This window comes from Glycine soja, chromosome 13 (assembly GCF_004193775.1).
Source record: "Glycine soja cultivar W05 chromosome 13, ASM419377v2, whole genome shotgun sequence".
NCBI classification, from domain to species: domain Eukaryota; kingdom Viridiplantae; phylum Streptophyta; class Magnoliopsida; order Fabales; family Fabaceae; genus Glycine; species Glycine soja.
In genome coordinates, this window is record NC_041014.1 from 11,509,867 (window position 1) to 11,526,142 (window position 16,276).

The window sequence follows — 16,276 nt, forward strand, 5'->3', positions numbered from 1 at the left end:
AGTACCGTGTTCAAGTACTATGAATAAAAAAAAAAGTACATGACCTTCATTGTTTTTCAAATCCCTTGTTTTTCAGCCTCTATTTCAACTGTCATGTTCATGCTTTCCTTGACCTGGTCTCCATTGTTTCCGCAGCCTTTAATTAAAAATAAATAGATTTAATTCATTTTCAAGGCCTCCGAAATAATAAACGGATTTCATAACAATTCCTGCCCCCAATTGCTATCCCTTTCCTTGGGCTTCAATCATCTTCTATTATTAGTTACCGAAAATTTAAATTTCGGTTGCCAACAAGGTCATTGATAATCCATGTTTAAATCCAAATACAATTGTGTTTTCCTTTTTCAATTATAGTAGTAAATTGTTTATCTTTCTTCATTGAAAAAAAGGTAAATTGTTATTACCTTCAGCAATAACAAATTTGCTTGTAGTGACAGTTACAAACTCATAAAGAAGAATAGTGCTTTCATGAATTTAATTACCTTTTAAGCCGAAAGCCAACATTTCTCTCAAATTAGGAAGTATAGCTTGCTTCCGGTGCTATCACTACGTTTAAGATTTGAGATTTCCAATTACCTCTGGCCTAATATATAGAAAATTTTTTCTTTTCTTTTAATATCTTGGAATAGTCCCAATTTTTTTGTGGCACATGCTTGTCGTGAGATTTGAGTTTGAATAACTTCATTAGACGAAATTACAATTCAGATTATAGCTCTTACCATCTAACCGTATGTTCTTAATTTTCTGCTGTCACATCGGATTAATTTTGAGACTAAACTTATCCTTCTCCTTCGTAGACGTAACCTATGAAACTTCATCCACTTGCTAATTAAGGAACAATGAATGCGACTTTTAATCAACACATGATTCTATTTTTTCTCTGCCTCATACTCTAAGCTAAATTTAATTCGCTGATTGATACTGTTTACCATAACGTTCATACACACGCAAACTCAAAAACTGATGAAATAATAAACTCATCTCATAGCATTAATTAATACCTTTGCAAAAGATTCCTATTTTCAAACAGTAAATTAAATACATAATCATATAGAGATGGAGTAATCAAATTCACATCATCATACCTGCCTTAATTTCACACACAAAAGATATTTCTCATGACATCAAGAAACCATAGCAGATATAATTAACCACATCACCAATATAATTTATCCAAGCTATATTATAAATTATTAATCAAACTTGGTATTGCTCCAGCTGAACATCCTTAGCTGTCAATGGAACATACTCTCCTCTATACCCTTCAAGATGATCTGCCAAAGCCGATTTGTCAATATTCTCATGGTGATAGGACTTGCAAACAAAGTAGAGCACAGTTTGAAGAACAAGCCCAAAGAGGAACAAACAAGACAAGAGCAAGAAACAGAGAACCCCATATGCTGTTTTGTCCACAGAACTCACCCTCCATCCATCAACCACCATCACCTTGAACAAAACCCTAATGGAAACAAAAGAAGCCACAAGGGTGAAAAAGACGAATATGGATAAAACCATCTTCCCCTTTATCAACTCCTTGCTCTTGGCCATGGCTCGAATCCCCCACGAGTCCTCCAACACGGTCACAACACTTGCTAGCTGCCACACCACGGTGAGGTACACAAACCCAATGAAGTACAAAACCGTTATCAAAACCAAAACCACAACCCCACCACTACTTATCCCTATTGTGACTATTGACAAGAACATAACCAACATGGTCACGATATTGTAAATGAAAAAAGCAGCAAAGGCACATAGAAAGGTCAACATTAACCTTTTCCACACCTTAGGGACAACACTCATGACCCTCTTGAATGTCACTTCTTTTGCGGTGTAGATTGATGCGATGGTGTAGACTACTGCCGAGGTAGAAAGGAGAGAGAATATGAGAAGAAGAGTGAAGTATGCGATTTTGAAGAGCACAAGAGTGATCAATTCAGAAGAGATCATGCGGTCAAGCTTGTTGTATTGGGGTGTGTTACGCCTTGTTTCGTCCATGACTATTTCGTTGATGAGGATCTTCCTGAAAAGGAGGTTGGAGATTTCCATGTGGATTAGGAAGATGAAGGAGAGAGGCAGGATTAGTGTTGAGGTGATTTGGGTGAAGATTTTCCTCCATGAAAGTATGATCTTAGAGGCTTCTTTGTATATGTCAAAGAACCCAAGAAATTGCATCTCTTCTTGTTCTCTGTCCATGATGGCCTCTGAAAAATTTGTTTCTCTCTATTGAGGTTTTGGTTTGGAAAATTGTTGAGGTGGTTGGTTCGGTGAAGATGAGCAACGAGGAGGTTGTGTTGGAAAGAGGATCAATGAATGTGTCAAAGGTTTATAGCAAATAAAATATGACTTCGGACTTGAATGCAACACATTGCCCTTAGTTTTCAAATGAATTGCCTTTGTTGAAAAGTCAAATCACTACTTTTTCTTTCCTCTTGGCTCATAAATAATGACTAATATATATCTTACCATTTCTACAACAAATTAAGAGCATGTCATTGATTTTAGTAGAATTAGATTTAGAATCATTAAATAACATCTTGAATTTGGAGTTTGTAGATAGAAAAATAATGTAATTGTAAGAGGAGATCTAATTAAAATAATATGTTAGGTTCTCCTATTAAAATAATTGACAGGATATTTCAAACTAATGTGGCAACGAAAAAGAAAATTCTTTGATTTAATTTTGTGCCTAAATGCGTATTTTTTTAAAAATAATAATGCAAATGACTATATTTAATTTTTATCAATATTAATAAAAAAATATTTAACAATAGATTCAGATTCTCTATGAGACTCTGGCATTCTGACCATATTCAGTCTCTCTGTCTTTCTATTCCTTTGTTTTTCTTATTCTAATTTTAATTTATTTTTCTTCTATTTTCTCCGTTCTATATTTTGTTGTTGGAGTGGCAGGAGAAGATTCATATACTTCATCATTAATTGTTAAAAAATAACATTATTTTATCTAAAATATTAGTTATGAAACTCTTTTACCATTACTCTTTTTCTAGATTATACCGCTTTTGTTTTTTTGCTTAGTTAGGTCATATGTTCGTGAAAATCCTGGGCGGAAGCCATAAAGATAGGTATTTGGCAAGATTTGATTGAATTAATTTCCTTTCTTAACTAAAATTTAATATTTTTTTTTCTAATACTAATTTAAGTTCGAGTTAGGTAGTAATATGACTTTGGAGTCATGTGCAACTCCGTAGCATAAGAAAAGGAAAGGGAATACTCCTTAAAGGCTAATGCGTTTCTTTCAATAAAAAAGAAAAAGAAAAAGAAAAGATGTAATAGACAAAATGGTAAGAGAAGATGAATATGTAAAATATATCAAAATATATACTTAAATTTGCCTTTATTAATCCTTTTAAAATAAAATTTAAATGTCCTCAAATTAATATTATTTATGTGACTTGACTTATAAGCATACAAATTTGAGATTTTATATATCCTTCCTGTTTTTTTTTAATTGTTTCCTCTATGAGATCTACTAGGAGAGTTTCTTTAAATAAAAAAAAATCAATTTTTCTATCAATAACTTAGCTTAATTTAAAAAACCACCAAAATCGACCTACTAGTAGAAATTGTCAAATTAGAATATCTTATATAAAGTCCTAGATTCAAACTTTATTATCAATACTATATTAAAAATAATATCTCCAACTTAATTTACTTGATCGTTTAAGTTTCTTTTACAATATTTCATCGAGGAGATAAAAAATAGCATTAAAACTAGGTGATAAAAAAAGACAAATTATTCATCTAAAATTTGGTGATAACATATTTTTTTAATTATTATAATATTAGATTAAAATATTTATCAATTTTAATGTTAAATAATTCATGTCAAAGAAATCAACTGAACACATTTATATTCCGTATCTAAAATATATATGCCGCATATCAATTTCCATCATAAGTCAACTTTAGTGGAAAATTAGTCGGTAACTCGTGCGTACACACGGGTCTTTGTCTAAATGATTTTTGATAAAAGAATAAAAAGAAAGAGATTGTAAAAAGATAAAAGAACTAACATTCATATCAAATAGTTCTAAATAGTAGAGTTGATAAGTTGTCAAATTGTTTGAGTCACTTGATTAACCAAACTTCAAAGGTTAATGTTCATGTGAATTTAAAACCTGTGCATACATATGAGTCACTCGATGGAAGAATAAAAAGAAAGAGATTGTAAAAGGATAAAAGAACTAACATTCATATTAAATAGTTCTAAATAATAGAGTTGATCAATTGTCAAATTGTTTGAGTCACTTGATTAATCAAACTTCAAAGGTTGATGTTCATGTGAATTTGAAACCCGTGCATACGTATGAGTCACTTGATTAAGAGACTTCAAAGGTTGATGTTTATGCGAATTTAAAACCTGTGTATACGCATGGATCACAAAATTAACAAACTATATTAAGATGAATCTCATAAGGCTTAAACATAATAAACAAAATAAATGTTTAAAACTAAAAGGGTTAAAAAGTAAAAAAAAAATGTAATTAAATTGAGAATTGTAATTTCAAATAAGTAAAATAGTTTTTTTTATAAATATATGACAGCATGTCAATTATAATATAAATTACTCCATATTTACATTTGTCAGGTCACTTAACAATTGTTAATTTACATTTAAATACTTGAATTTGAAGCACCTCAACAGTGACCACACTATTTCCTCTAATTACATGCAATAATAGAGAAAAATTAGCAATTTCAAATCCATGTTCATGTTCTATTAACTGCACTTCAACTTAAATTCAAAAGACAATGCAAAAGAATAGAACTTACCACCATTTCTATGGGATTTTTCTCATTGTCATTCACTTCACCACAAAAAAAAAATTCAAGTGAAAAATGAGAGGAACGCTAATGTTTTAAAATCCCGTGATTATTTTGACCTACTCATGGTGGAGAAAAGGGATCAGAGAAGCGAACAAAAAAAATATGATAATAGCATGACTGTAATTGTAAAGAAGAAAATAAAAGACAAATTAATAAGAATGAAGAAAGAAGACATAAATCCATAACACAATAGTATGAAATTTGAAGTTGAAGTACCTCTTAAATAGCTTGAACCTTCCATAAAAAAAATTAAAATAATAATAATAAACATGCATAAAACAAAGTACAATGAAAGAACCTTGCAAGCAAGAAAATCAGAAAGTGGAAGAAAAGGAAAAAATCAGTAAGGAAGAAAAAACATGAAACAAACAATAATAACTAAATAATAATGATAATAATAATAATGATGATAATAGTAATAATGATAATAATGATAATAATAATAATAATAATAACAAAATTAATTAATTAATTAATTAAATAAAAAAAGAGAAAGTAAAGAAAATTTCTAATTTTCATTGCACCACTGACGTGATTTGTTTCCCGTGTGAATCTCAGCATTAAAGTTGGTATAGGAAACATCAATTATGGACTAAGGAACCACAATAATAAATGTTAGAAATCAAATACTTTTAATATATGTAGCTTCGTGAGTTTGGATGAAGTTCACATAGTCACTTTGGTTGTACATCCACTCAACAAAGCAACAATTTATTCTCTTCCCTAATCCTTTTTATTTATTCTCTAATTAGAAAATAAACTAAAAAACTATAGAAGAATAGAGCTTACATAATAATAATAATAAATAATAATAATAATAATAATAATAATAATAATAATAATAATAATAATAATAATAATAATAATAATAATAATAATAATAATAATAATAATAATAATAATAATAATAATAATAATAATAATAATAATAATAATAATAATAATAATAATAATAATAATAATAATAATAATAATAATAATAATAATAATAATAATAATAATAATAATAATAATAATAATAATAATAATAATAATAATAATAATAATAATAATAATAATAATAATAATAATAATAACAACAACAAAAATAATATTAATATTATTAGTATATATGAATAAGATAATATTAATAAATAAAACTAAGTTGTATTAATATAAATAACTTATTTAGTAGTAATAAATATATGCATTTATAAAAAATTAGTCATTAATAAAATTGATTAATATTTTATACTAATGCAATGTTATGGTGACTAAAAAACTAAAAAAATCAAAGCATCTCTATTTTTAAAATTATTGTATAAAATAGATTAAAAAAACAAAAACACAATCAAACACGTCTTGAAATTGCCTTTTTAAAAAATGGATGTAAAATCATTTTGAAAGTGAGGTAAAATTAATGTAACTCAATTTTGGTCAAATTTGCTTTGTATTTAAATTTTAATTTGTAACTATTTTGAGAAATAGATTGACAATAATCAATTGAATTTGTGAAGATTTTAAATAGAAAATTAAATTTTAGAATTCTAGATAGAAAAACACCACAAAACTAAATCTGCTTAATTTTAAAAATAGGTGAACTTAGTTAAATAATGGGTGCGTTCGCATAGGTTGAGTTCGTTGTTATGTCATTTATTGATTTTTAGTGGCTTTTTGTTTGTTACTTTTCATATACATTTCCGTTTAAAGACATTTTTTTTATTTAATTACTATTATTATATTATTTTTATGTTGAAAACTTTCATAAAATTTAATTTACATTCATCTTAAAACATAATTGACTAAATTTTTCTCTTGTAAATATTACTCTTTTTTATTATAGAACTTTGTAACCCCGCTCTATCTTAATATTTACTATTGAATAAACAAATTAATTAACGAAATCTTTTATTTAATTAGATGTTTTAAATTTAAATACATAAAAATACAATTCTATTAAAAACTTGGAATAAGAATTATGCGTGTAAGCTTGGCTCAAGGAAAACGTGCATAAGGTTAATAGAAATTTGGGAAGGCTTAGATGTTCAACAATGGTGCCATAGAAATGAGAAGTGGATGCTAGTATACCTACCATGATGCAGTTGATGTACTTTGCTGAGGATTTCCTTTTCATTTCTTGTGGTGTATAAATTATTTACTCCCACTTTCAAAAGATCTGCTGACCAGAATGTTGTATTTTGTGTTTAACATTTTTGCTGATACTAACATTGGCCTATCTATTGCTTCCTTCTTGGCTCACTGAATCATACATTGAATCACATACTCTATTCTCGATCTATGTAACATTTGCTATGAAATGATCAGCACTCGAAGGTGTAAAGTTTGTACCATAATGAAATACAAACTTCAAAATACATTTTCTTTTTGCTACAATTTTATAAATGGGTAACTTGAACATACTGCAGAATCTATAATGCTAGTATGCTGAAATAATTGTTTATTTGATTCAATATATACCACATTTTAAACAAATTAGTGAACTATTGTGCATGCACAGCTTTTAACATCATGTGGTTACATTTAAATCTCCAGCTATGGACAATGAAATTGTGAATTGTATTGATGTGGAATCTGCAAACCAATGTATCCAAACTCCATGTGATTGCCAGCACAAATATATTTTTTTGTTTAAAGTGATTGTTGTTGTTGGCATGCCAAGAACCATTGCTGCATGTCCTTCCCCATTGGTGCAGCCGGATATTATGAGAGTGAATTATTTCTTGACGGAATTCTTACAGAAGCACAGCTTTGAGTGAAAATTGTTGAACATCAATCAGACCACCCTCCATTAGTCCTGTACCCATTAGTCCTGCAGGTACAGGTGATCCCTGGAAACTTGTCACTGAACTTTTTCCAGATGACATGCCTGTAAAGAGAACACAATAAAAATTAAGACCACATGGAGTGCATTGTTCTCATGAATTTGAATCCCTCCTTACATAGTAGGCAACTCTATACCAAAAACATTTGATGATGAAATACCATAAAAGACAATCATGTTGATTGATTAATAATATAAAAGGAATTTGTAGACCATAAAATAGAAAACTGTTACGAATGCAGTTCCACAATCACCATTAACAGAGGCACAAGCAGAGCAACCATCAACAGAAAGGAATCAGAGGCAGAGAACTAAACCAAAGTACCTGAAGGACTTTATTGTCTAAAGGGGAAAGGAAGCTGACGTGGCATAGAGTGGTCCAAAAGGGAATTATCCCACGAGCCTTGTAATTCTGTTAGAATAGAATCTTCGTGAATCCTTTTCGGTTAGGCCCTAGCATCAGAATTTATCAATTCTGTTAGTAACAATTCAGAGAACATACTATATAAAGCAATTACTATGTAATCAAAAAAGGGCAGAATGAATAAAACTCATCTTCTTCATCTTGTTTCTGGAGAGTCCTAGCTCTCGAATTCTAGGAATTGCAGAAAAGGGGAATTCGGCCATAACAACTTTGGTGCTTTCATTGAGAGGTTGTCCATGGCCGAATCCACTCGATCTAAGTCCAACATGGAACGAATCGAGGAAGCCATTGCCAAATTAGCCACTAACCACCTCAACGTTTCAAATAAACTCGACGATCTTCTTAATCGAGTCTCCGCCATTGAAGCCAACCAACACAATACTCCTTCTCACTCATCTTCCTCCGCTAACCCAACACCCCCTCACAACCCAAATCCCTTACCTCGCATGAAACTGGACGTCCCCCGTTTTGATGGGACAGATCCCTCCGGCTGGATGTTCAAAATAAGCCAGTTCTTTGCTTATCACGCAACTCCTGAACCAGATCGACTCACCGTTGTTGCTTTCGCCATGGAGGGCCCTGCCCTCGCATGGTTCCAATGGATGTCACGGAGTGGGCAAATTTCTTCGTGGCTGGGATTCTTGCAAGCTCTTGAAGGCCGATTTGCGACGTCCCAGTATGAAGACCCCACAGGGCTCTTCTCGAAGCTTACTCAAACCGGTACAGTCGCGACGTACTTGTCTCAATTCGAGACCCTTGCCAACAGAACCATAGCGCTTCCAAACTCTTTTCTGCTCAGCTGCTTTGTCTCCGGTCTAATACCAGAGATACGTCGTGAGGTGCAGGTTGCACAACCCCTCACTCTCACACATGCCGCGGCCTTGGCTCGTCTACACGAGGAAAAGCTAGCAGACCAGCACCACGTGAACCGCGGTAGGTTTGGCCCACCAGCGCCACCACGGTCGTCGCTCACCGTGTCTCCATCAATGGTTCCTGCTCTCCTGCCGCCACCAGCTAAACCTCCCCCTCCGCCACTTAAACGCTTGTCACCGGAAGAAATGGCGATGCGTCGCGAAAAAGGGGCTGTGCTTCAACTGCGATGAGAGTTCTCGTGAGGGCACAGGTGCTCCTCCAAGTTCTTCCTTCTCATCGCTGAAGCAGATGACGCGGCCGTAAACCCCAATCCTATGGAAGAAGAAGAAGCCACTAATAGTGACCCTGACCCGCTCCAGGCCCAAATCAGCTTCTACGCCCTATCGGGTCAATTAGCCCCAGAAACCTTGCGAATGGTGGGCCGGGTCGCTAACCAACCCGTGGTTGTGTTGATCGACGGCGGGAGCATGCACAATTTCGTGCAAACCCATCTCATCCGTCCATTGGGCCTCACGGCACAAGCCACGCAACCTCTCCGCGTGGTGGTCGGAAATGGCAACGAGGTCCTCTGTCAGCAGCTATGCACGGGGGTCACAGTCACAATTCAGAACCAGGACTTCACCATGGACCTTCACGCATTACCCTTGTGCGATGTCGACATTGTTCTCGGCGTCCAGTGGCTTAAGTCTTTGGGTTCGGTCTTGACAGATTACAACGACCTCACCATGAAATTCATTTCCGACGGACACATAGTGGAGTTAAAAGGAGACACTGATGATACCTTGCAAGAAATAACACCGCCACAACTCCGCCGTATCGTTCGAACCGCAAGTGCCAGTGCCTATTTTCATATCAGCCTAATCCCACCTGAGCTTCCTTCAACCCAAACACTACCCAGAGATTGATGCCTTGCTTACTACCTTCATCACTCTCTTTCAGACCCCTACGTCGCTACCCCCTTCGCGCCCCACTAACCATTCCATCCACCTCCTTCCCCAATCAGAACCTGTGAATGTAAGACCCTATAGATATCCTTACTTTCAGAAATGCGAGATTGAGGCCCAAGTCGAGACCATGCTTCAACAAGGGATAATCAGACCCAGCACGAGCCCTTTTTCTTCTCCGGTTCTGCTCGTGAAGAAACGTGATGGGTCCTGGCGTTTCTGTGTTGATTACAGGGCGCTGAATGCCATCACCGTGAAGGACAGGTTTCCGATACCGACAATTGATGAGCTACTAGATGAATTAGGCGGTGCATGTTGGTTCTCGAAGCTAGACCTATTGCAAGGGTATCATCAGATCCGGATGAAGGAGGAAGATGTTGCCAAGACCGCTTTCAGGACCCACAACGGTCACTTTGAATTTCGTGTGATGCCCTTCGGGCTCTGCAACGCACCTTCATCGTTCCAGGCAACGATGAACAGTACATTTGGGCCACACCTACGCAAATTCATCATCGTGTTCTTTGATGATATTTTAATCTATAGCAGAACCTTTCAGGAGCACGTGAGTCACTTGGAACAAGCTTTCCAGATCCTCCTCGCCGGAAAATTCTTCCTCAAATTATCCAAGTGTACTTTCGCTCAGCAGCAGGTGGAGTACTTGGGCCACGTGGTCTCTTAGTCTGGGGTTCAACCAGTCTCGACGAAGGTCGATGCTATTCAGCAATGGCCGACACCATCATCGACCAAGGCCTTAAGGGGCTTCCTTGGGTTATCCGACTTCTATCGCCGGTTTATAAAGGGGTATGCTTCAATTGCAGCACCCCTCACTCAGCTTTTGGCCAAAGACAAGTTCCGATGGTCACAGGAAGCTCAAACAGCTTTTGAAAGACTCAAGACTGTCATCTGCAACGCCCCAGTCTTACGGCTGCCGGATTTCTCTCGGCCTTTTGTGGTGGAGACGGATGCATCGGGAATCGGGATGGGGGCCATTCTTTCTCAGGGAATCATCCCATTGCCTTTTTCAGTAAAGCTTTTTGCCCCAAGTTGCTCTGTGCTTCGACTTACGTCCGTGAGCTCGCCGCCATAACATCTGCTATGAAGAAGTGGCGCCAGTACCTACTGGGCCACCAATTCATCATACTCACTAACCATCGGAGTTTAAAGGAACTAATGTCCCAAGTGGTTCAAACTCCCGAACAGCAACTCTACTTGGCGCGATTATTAGGATACGATTATAAAATTCAGTATCGCTCCGGCAAGGCCAATGCGGCGGCAGATGCCCTATCTCGCATTCCAGACACAACCCCAGGACAATTACTTCTGCTAACAACACCAAATTTCGTGTTTTTGCAGGAACTTCAGACCCAACTTCACCAGCACCCAGACTTCATTGCTCTTCGAGCCTCAATTAACCAAGAACCTGAGAAACACCCTGATAGCATCATTGTTCAGGATTGGATCATGCAAAAGGGGCGAATCTGGCTTCCAAGGTCACTCAGTCTCATTGAACCCCTCCTTCATGAATTTCACTCAACCCCAACAGGGGGCCATATGGGTATCACAAAAACACTGGCGCGCCTTAGTGACAACTTCACATGGACAGGGATGAAAGATGATGTTTGTAAGTTTGTTCTAGCTTGCAAGGATTGTCAACAAACTAAGAATGACCATAGGAAGTCACCGGGATTACTTTGTCCCTTATCTGTGCCGGTACGACCGTCAGAAGACTTATCGTTGGATTTTATCGGAGGATTATCGGCATTCAAGGGTCACACAGTGGTGCTCGTGGTTGTGGACAGGTTCTCGAAGGGAATCCACCTGGGTTCACTTCCTTCCCATCACACCGCGTTCAATGTTGCCCATCTCTTCATGGAAATCATAGGGAAGCTCCATGGGATGCCTCACAGTCTTGTTTTTGATCGTGACCCGTTGTTTCTAAGCCGATTCTGGCAAGAGCTGTTCAGATTAAGTGGCACGAAACTCCGTATGAGCTCGTCCTATCACCCCCAGTCTGATGGGCAGACTGAGGTGATGAACAGGGTGGTGGAGCAGTATCTCAGAGCGTTTGTTCACTCTCGACCGACGACGTGGGGAAGGTACCTTATGTGGGCTGAATGGTCTTACAACACGTCCATTCATTCCGGAACGCAGATGACTCCATATGAGGCGACTTTCGGCAAACCACCTCCGTCCTTTCCTCAATACATCACAGGGAGCTCGAGCGTGGATGCAGTAGACGATTTCCTAAGTAATCGTGAGGAATTATTTGAGAAACTTCGAAGGAAGCTCCTCAAGGCACAAGATAATATGAAGCGCTTTGCTGATCGAAACAGACGTGATGTTGAGTTTGAAGTAGATGATTGGGTATTTGTTAAACTCAGACCACGACGCCAAGTGTCAGTAACGGGCAATTCCCACCCTAAGTTGACCAAGAGATTCTTTGGTCCTTTCCAGATTACTCAGAAAGTGGGCCCAGTAGCGTATCAACTTCGACTTCCCTCGTACTCGCGCATACACCCAGTTTTCCACTGTTCTCTGCTCAAACCATGTCATGATCCCTCAGATACCGGAGACACTGTGGAGTTACCCCCATCGTCGATTGGCAATGATCCCCTCATCACACCACTTGTGATTCTCAACACCAAATGGGACTCAACAGGGGGCACTCCTAACTTAAAGGTTTTGGTTCAATGGGCAGGCCTTCACCCAGATGATGCTACATGGGAATCGTGGGAAGAACTCAAAGCAGAATACCACCTTGAGGACAAGGTGCTTTTCGAAGCACAGGGGAATGTTACGAATGCAGTTCCACAATCACCATTAACAGAGGCACAAGCAGAGCAACCATCAACAGAAAGGAATCAGAGGCAAAGAACTAAACCAAAGTACCTGAAGGACTTTATTGTCTAAAGGGGAAAGGAAGCTGACGTGGCATAGAGTGGTCCAGAAGGGAATTATCCCACGAGCCTTGTAATTCTGTTAGAATAGAATCTTCGTGAATCCTTTTCGGTTAGGCCCTAGCATCAGAATTTATCAATTCTGTTAGTAACAATTCAAAGAACATACTATATAAAGCAATTACTATGTAATCAAAAAAGGGCAGAATGAATAAAACTCATCTTCTTCATCTTGTTTCTGGAGAGTCCTAGCTCTCGAATTCTAGGAATTGCAGAAAAGGGGAATTCGGCCGTAACAAAAACCGTTACAGTATTCTCAAATACAGATGAAACAAAATCAGATAATTGGAAATAGAGCTTTCTCAGCATATCAATGGCCGTATGCTACATTTGGAGTGTTCCCTGCTGTTCACAATATCCCATAGAAGTATTTATAAAACAAACAAAAAGAGGAGACCCATGATGCAGAGAAGAAAGCATATACACCCATACCTCTCAAATATACCAATAAGAAATAAGAAAATATATCCAAAAATATCATCTTGACATTTGATCAAACACATAACCTGCAACCAATAAATGTCCTAATGAACATGATCAGAAAATGTGAATTATCAATCTGAATGATTTTAATTAATCAAAAATGGGAAAAAAAAGTTATCCTAAAATGCTAATTAGAAACCTGCAACCTATGTATATTACCTATGATGAGCTTGCCAATTTGAAAATTTGCGAGCAATTTCCTTGGTTTGTCAGAATCTAGGATCCCTTTCGAGTGATGTTCCAGAATACCTTTAGCCAGATTGATACCATACCTGCAGCCCGTAACATGCCTAGAGTATTGACCAGTTTTTTTCCCTCCACCCTGTGCTATAAAAATAATCAGGTAAACATAAGCTCATCAAACACGCGATTGTGACCAAAAACTTTGCCCAAATCCACACACTTAATCCAATTTCCATAGAACATTGCATCATAAATAGTGCATGCACGACAATCATATAGAGTATGCAAACCTAGGCTTTTTGGTCCCTCAATCCCTAACAACAAAAATTAACTTAAAATCACAATGAATTAAGAAAAGACTTAACCAACATCGAGAAGCTCATTAACCGTTCGTAGAATCAATTGTGTCCGAAATCCAAGTGGACGCATTGCGTCCAGGGCAGCATCCATGCGCGTGATACCCTGCATCTTGTTCTGCAGACAAAATAAAACACCATTAAGGAAGGGAAAAATGTTAGAAAACTCCCAAATACGTTAAAACAAAACAAAAACAAAAACTTGGCAAACATAATATGATAAAAATGCAAAAATATTCACAAAAAGTTCAATGAATGAGGAAGAAACTCAAGAGGGTAACAAAATAGGGGGGAGAAAGTGCACGAAAGTGTGAAATGAATGAATTAAAAACTGTTTTAGTGCTTTAAGAAAAAGAAGACGTGTTGCTGTTTTGGAAAAAAAGCAAAACATGTGTTGCTGTTGAAAAAAAAGCAAAACACATATTCAAAATAGGTGAGCAAGTGAAGTCTGGAAAATCAGACACATGTAAGAAGCAAGAGAGTGAGAAATGAAAGGGCTAAAAGACCAAAAAATCAAGGAAATGAATAACTGTCACAATCTTAGACAGGAGTATTTTAGGAATTTTCTGAAGATTCTCTTTTATTAAGAGTATATAGATAAGAGAAATAAAGGTTAAAATGGCAAATCCGTAATATTGGGTGTAAATGAATGGTTTTTGGGAAAAGGCAAAAACAAAGATTTTGTTCATTAAAAGGACGGCGAAGACCAACCCAACAAGTCGTTCACGTCGAGGCAAAGACTATGAAATATTTAAATAATTAAATAAATAAAATAAAAGGGTTCAACCATTCAAGTCAATTTTTCGGCCATCGTCTATTATACCTCGACACGCTTTCTTGTTTCTATCCTTTCTTCTCCGAAATTTCTCAATCTTAGACTAACTCTCAATTTGTATTTAAAACTGAAATTTCTCAATTTAAGAGATTAAACGTGAATACCTTAATATTATAAATATTCATATAAAAATTCTCATTTTATTCTTTTTCTTTTTTATGGTATGAGGCCCGTGCATAACACGGGTTGCTATGTGTTTTTTTTTTTACGTTATTTAACTATTATTTTTATGTAAGTATTTAAGTTTTTGGTTCTAATTTATTTTTTATATTTAATTTAGTTATTTAATTTCTTAGGTTTAATTTGTTAATATAATTTTTAAAATTGATTCAATTTAGTTTTAGGGTCTAAATTGAATCAATAATATCAAAAAATCACATTTTAATTGAATCAATAATATCAAGAAATCACATTTTATGATAGTTTAAAACAGTAATTAAGTGATTTAAACAGCCTCAAAATATATCAAATGGAATCGGTTTTAAAAATAAAGGAACAAATAAAACTAAAAAAAAACTAATATACCCAATTAAAAGCCTAAATAATAAATTAAAGTATCAATAAACTACTTTAACCAATATCCTTTTATAATGTTTTAGTATTTTTTTACACAGTCAAGTTTGTTATTATTTGGAATATTTATACCATCGATCTTTTTATTAGCTGAATAAAGAAAAAAATGTAAAAAGTCGCTGAAGCATTTACACATGTATTTCCCCAGAAAAAATTATTTAGACTAATGAATAAATTATAAAAACCATACAACAATGTAACAATTATATTAGGTGTTAGTTAAACAATATATAATAATATATGGGCTTTAGCCCCTTTGAGTCAGGAAAAAAATAATATATAAAATTTTAGACATTTAATTTTTGTATCTTTTGATTTTTTTTCTTTCGAAAACAACATTATTATTAGTGATATTAAAGTTTCAAAATTTTATGAAGTCATAAAAAATATACAAATCAGAGCTAAAGTTTTTGGACTAATTAAATTAATACTTACAAAAATAAAGATAACTCTTTCATATATAATCATTTTTATATACTGATTATTTTAAAAATATCCTATAATTTAAGGTAAATTAATTAATCTAGTTTTCTAGGTTTTTAATCAGAATATATGTATTTTGCAAAATTACCATTTTTGTTAAATATAATATTATCTGTGAGAAGAATAATGGAGAAAAAGTAAAGAATAAGAGAATTTAAAAATAATGATAATTGTGTCTATTATTTTTAATATGAGTGTTGGACAAGTGGCCTCAGAAATTTTAAGAAGGGGAGTTGAATTAAGATTTCGTTGACTATTCCTAATTGAAAATTTTCCCTTACTTAGATATTTCCTAAATTCAATTATTTCTTTAATTGTAAGTTACTCGAATAACAAATAAGGAGAAGTAAACTTAAAGAAATATAAACACAACAGAAAGTAAAAGAGATTAAGGAAAAAGAGAATGCAAAATCAGATTTATACTGGTTCGACCACAACCCGTGCCTATGTTTAGTCCTCAAGAAAATTTCACTTAAGCGTTTTCACTAACCTT

At 35.0% G+C, this 16,276-nt stretch overlaps 1 protein-coding gene and 1 long non-coding RNA gene across 4 annotated transcripts; both read right to left on the bottom strand.

Annotated features, from left to right (window-relative positions):
* Positions 1-961: 961 nt before the first annotated feature.
* Positions 962-2,333, bottom strand: LOC114382580. Its single transcript, XM_028342104.1, has one exon. It carries the CDS (start codon positions 2,194-2,196, stop codon positions 1,198-1,200), a length of 999 nt encoding a protein of 332 aa, XP_028197905.1. The 5' UTR covers positions 2,197-2,333; the 3' UTR covers positions 962-1,197.
* Positions 2,334-6,827: 4,494 nt separating this feature from the next.
* LOC114381847 lies at positions 6,828-13,792 on the bottom strand. Of its 3 annotated transcripts, none has more exons than XR_003660102.1 (4): positions 13,513-13,792; positions 12,803-13,376; positions 7,998-8,125; positions 6,828-7,717 (listed from the first exon to the last, which is right to left on the bottom strand). It is a non-coding gene; the product is annotated as an uncharacterized LOC114381847 (long non-coding RNA). The 3 variants fall into 3 exon arrangements; XR_003660101.1 differs by lacking the exon at positions 13,513-13,792 and having other exon boundaries at positions 12,803-13,212; positions 13,303-13,504; XR_003660100.1 differs by lacking the exon at positions 13,513-13,792 and having other exon boundaries at positions 12,803-13,504.
* Positions 13,793-16,276: the final 2,484 nt, after the last annotated feature.

Bases quoted from the DNA above. Each gene is read 5' to 3' on its own strand.
- LOC114382580 (XM_028342104.1), bottom strand. From the start codon at position 2,196: ATGGACAGAGAACAAGAAGAGATGCAATTTCTTGGGTTCTTTGACATA.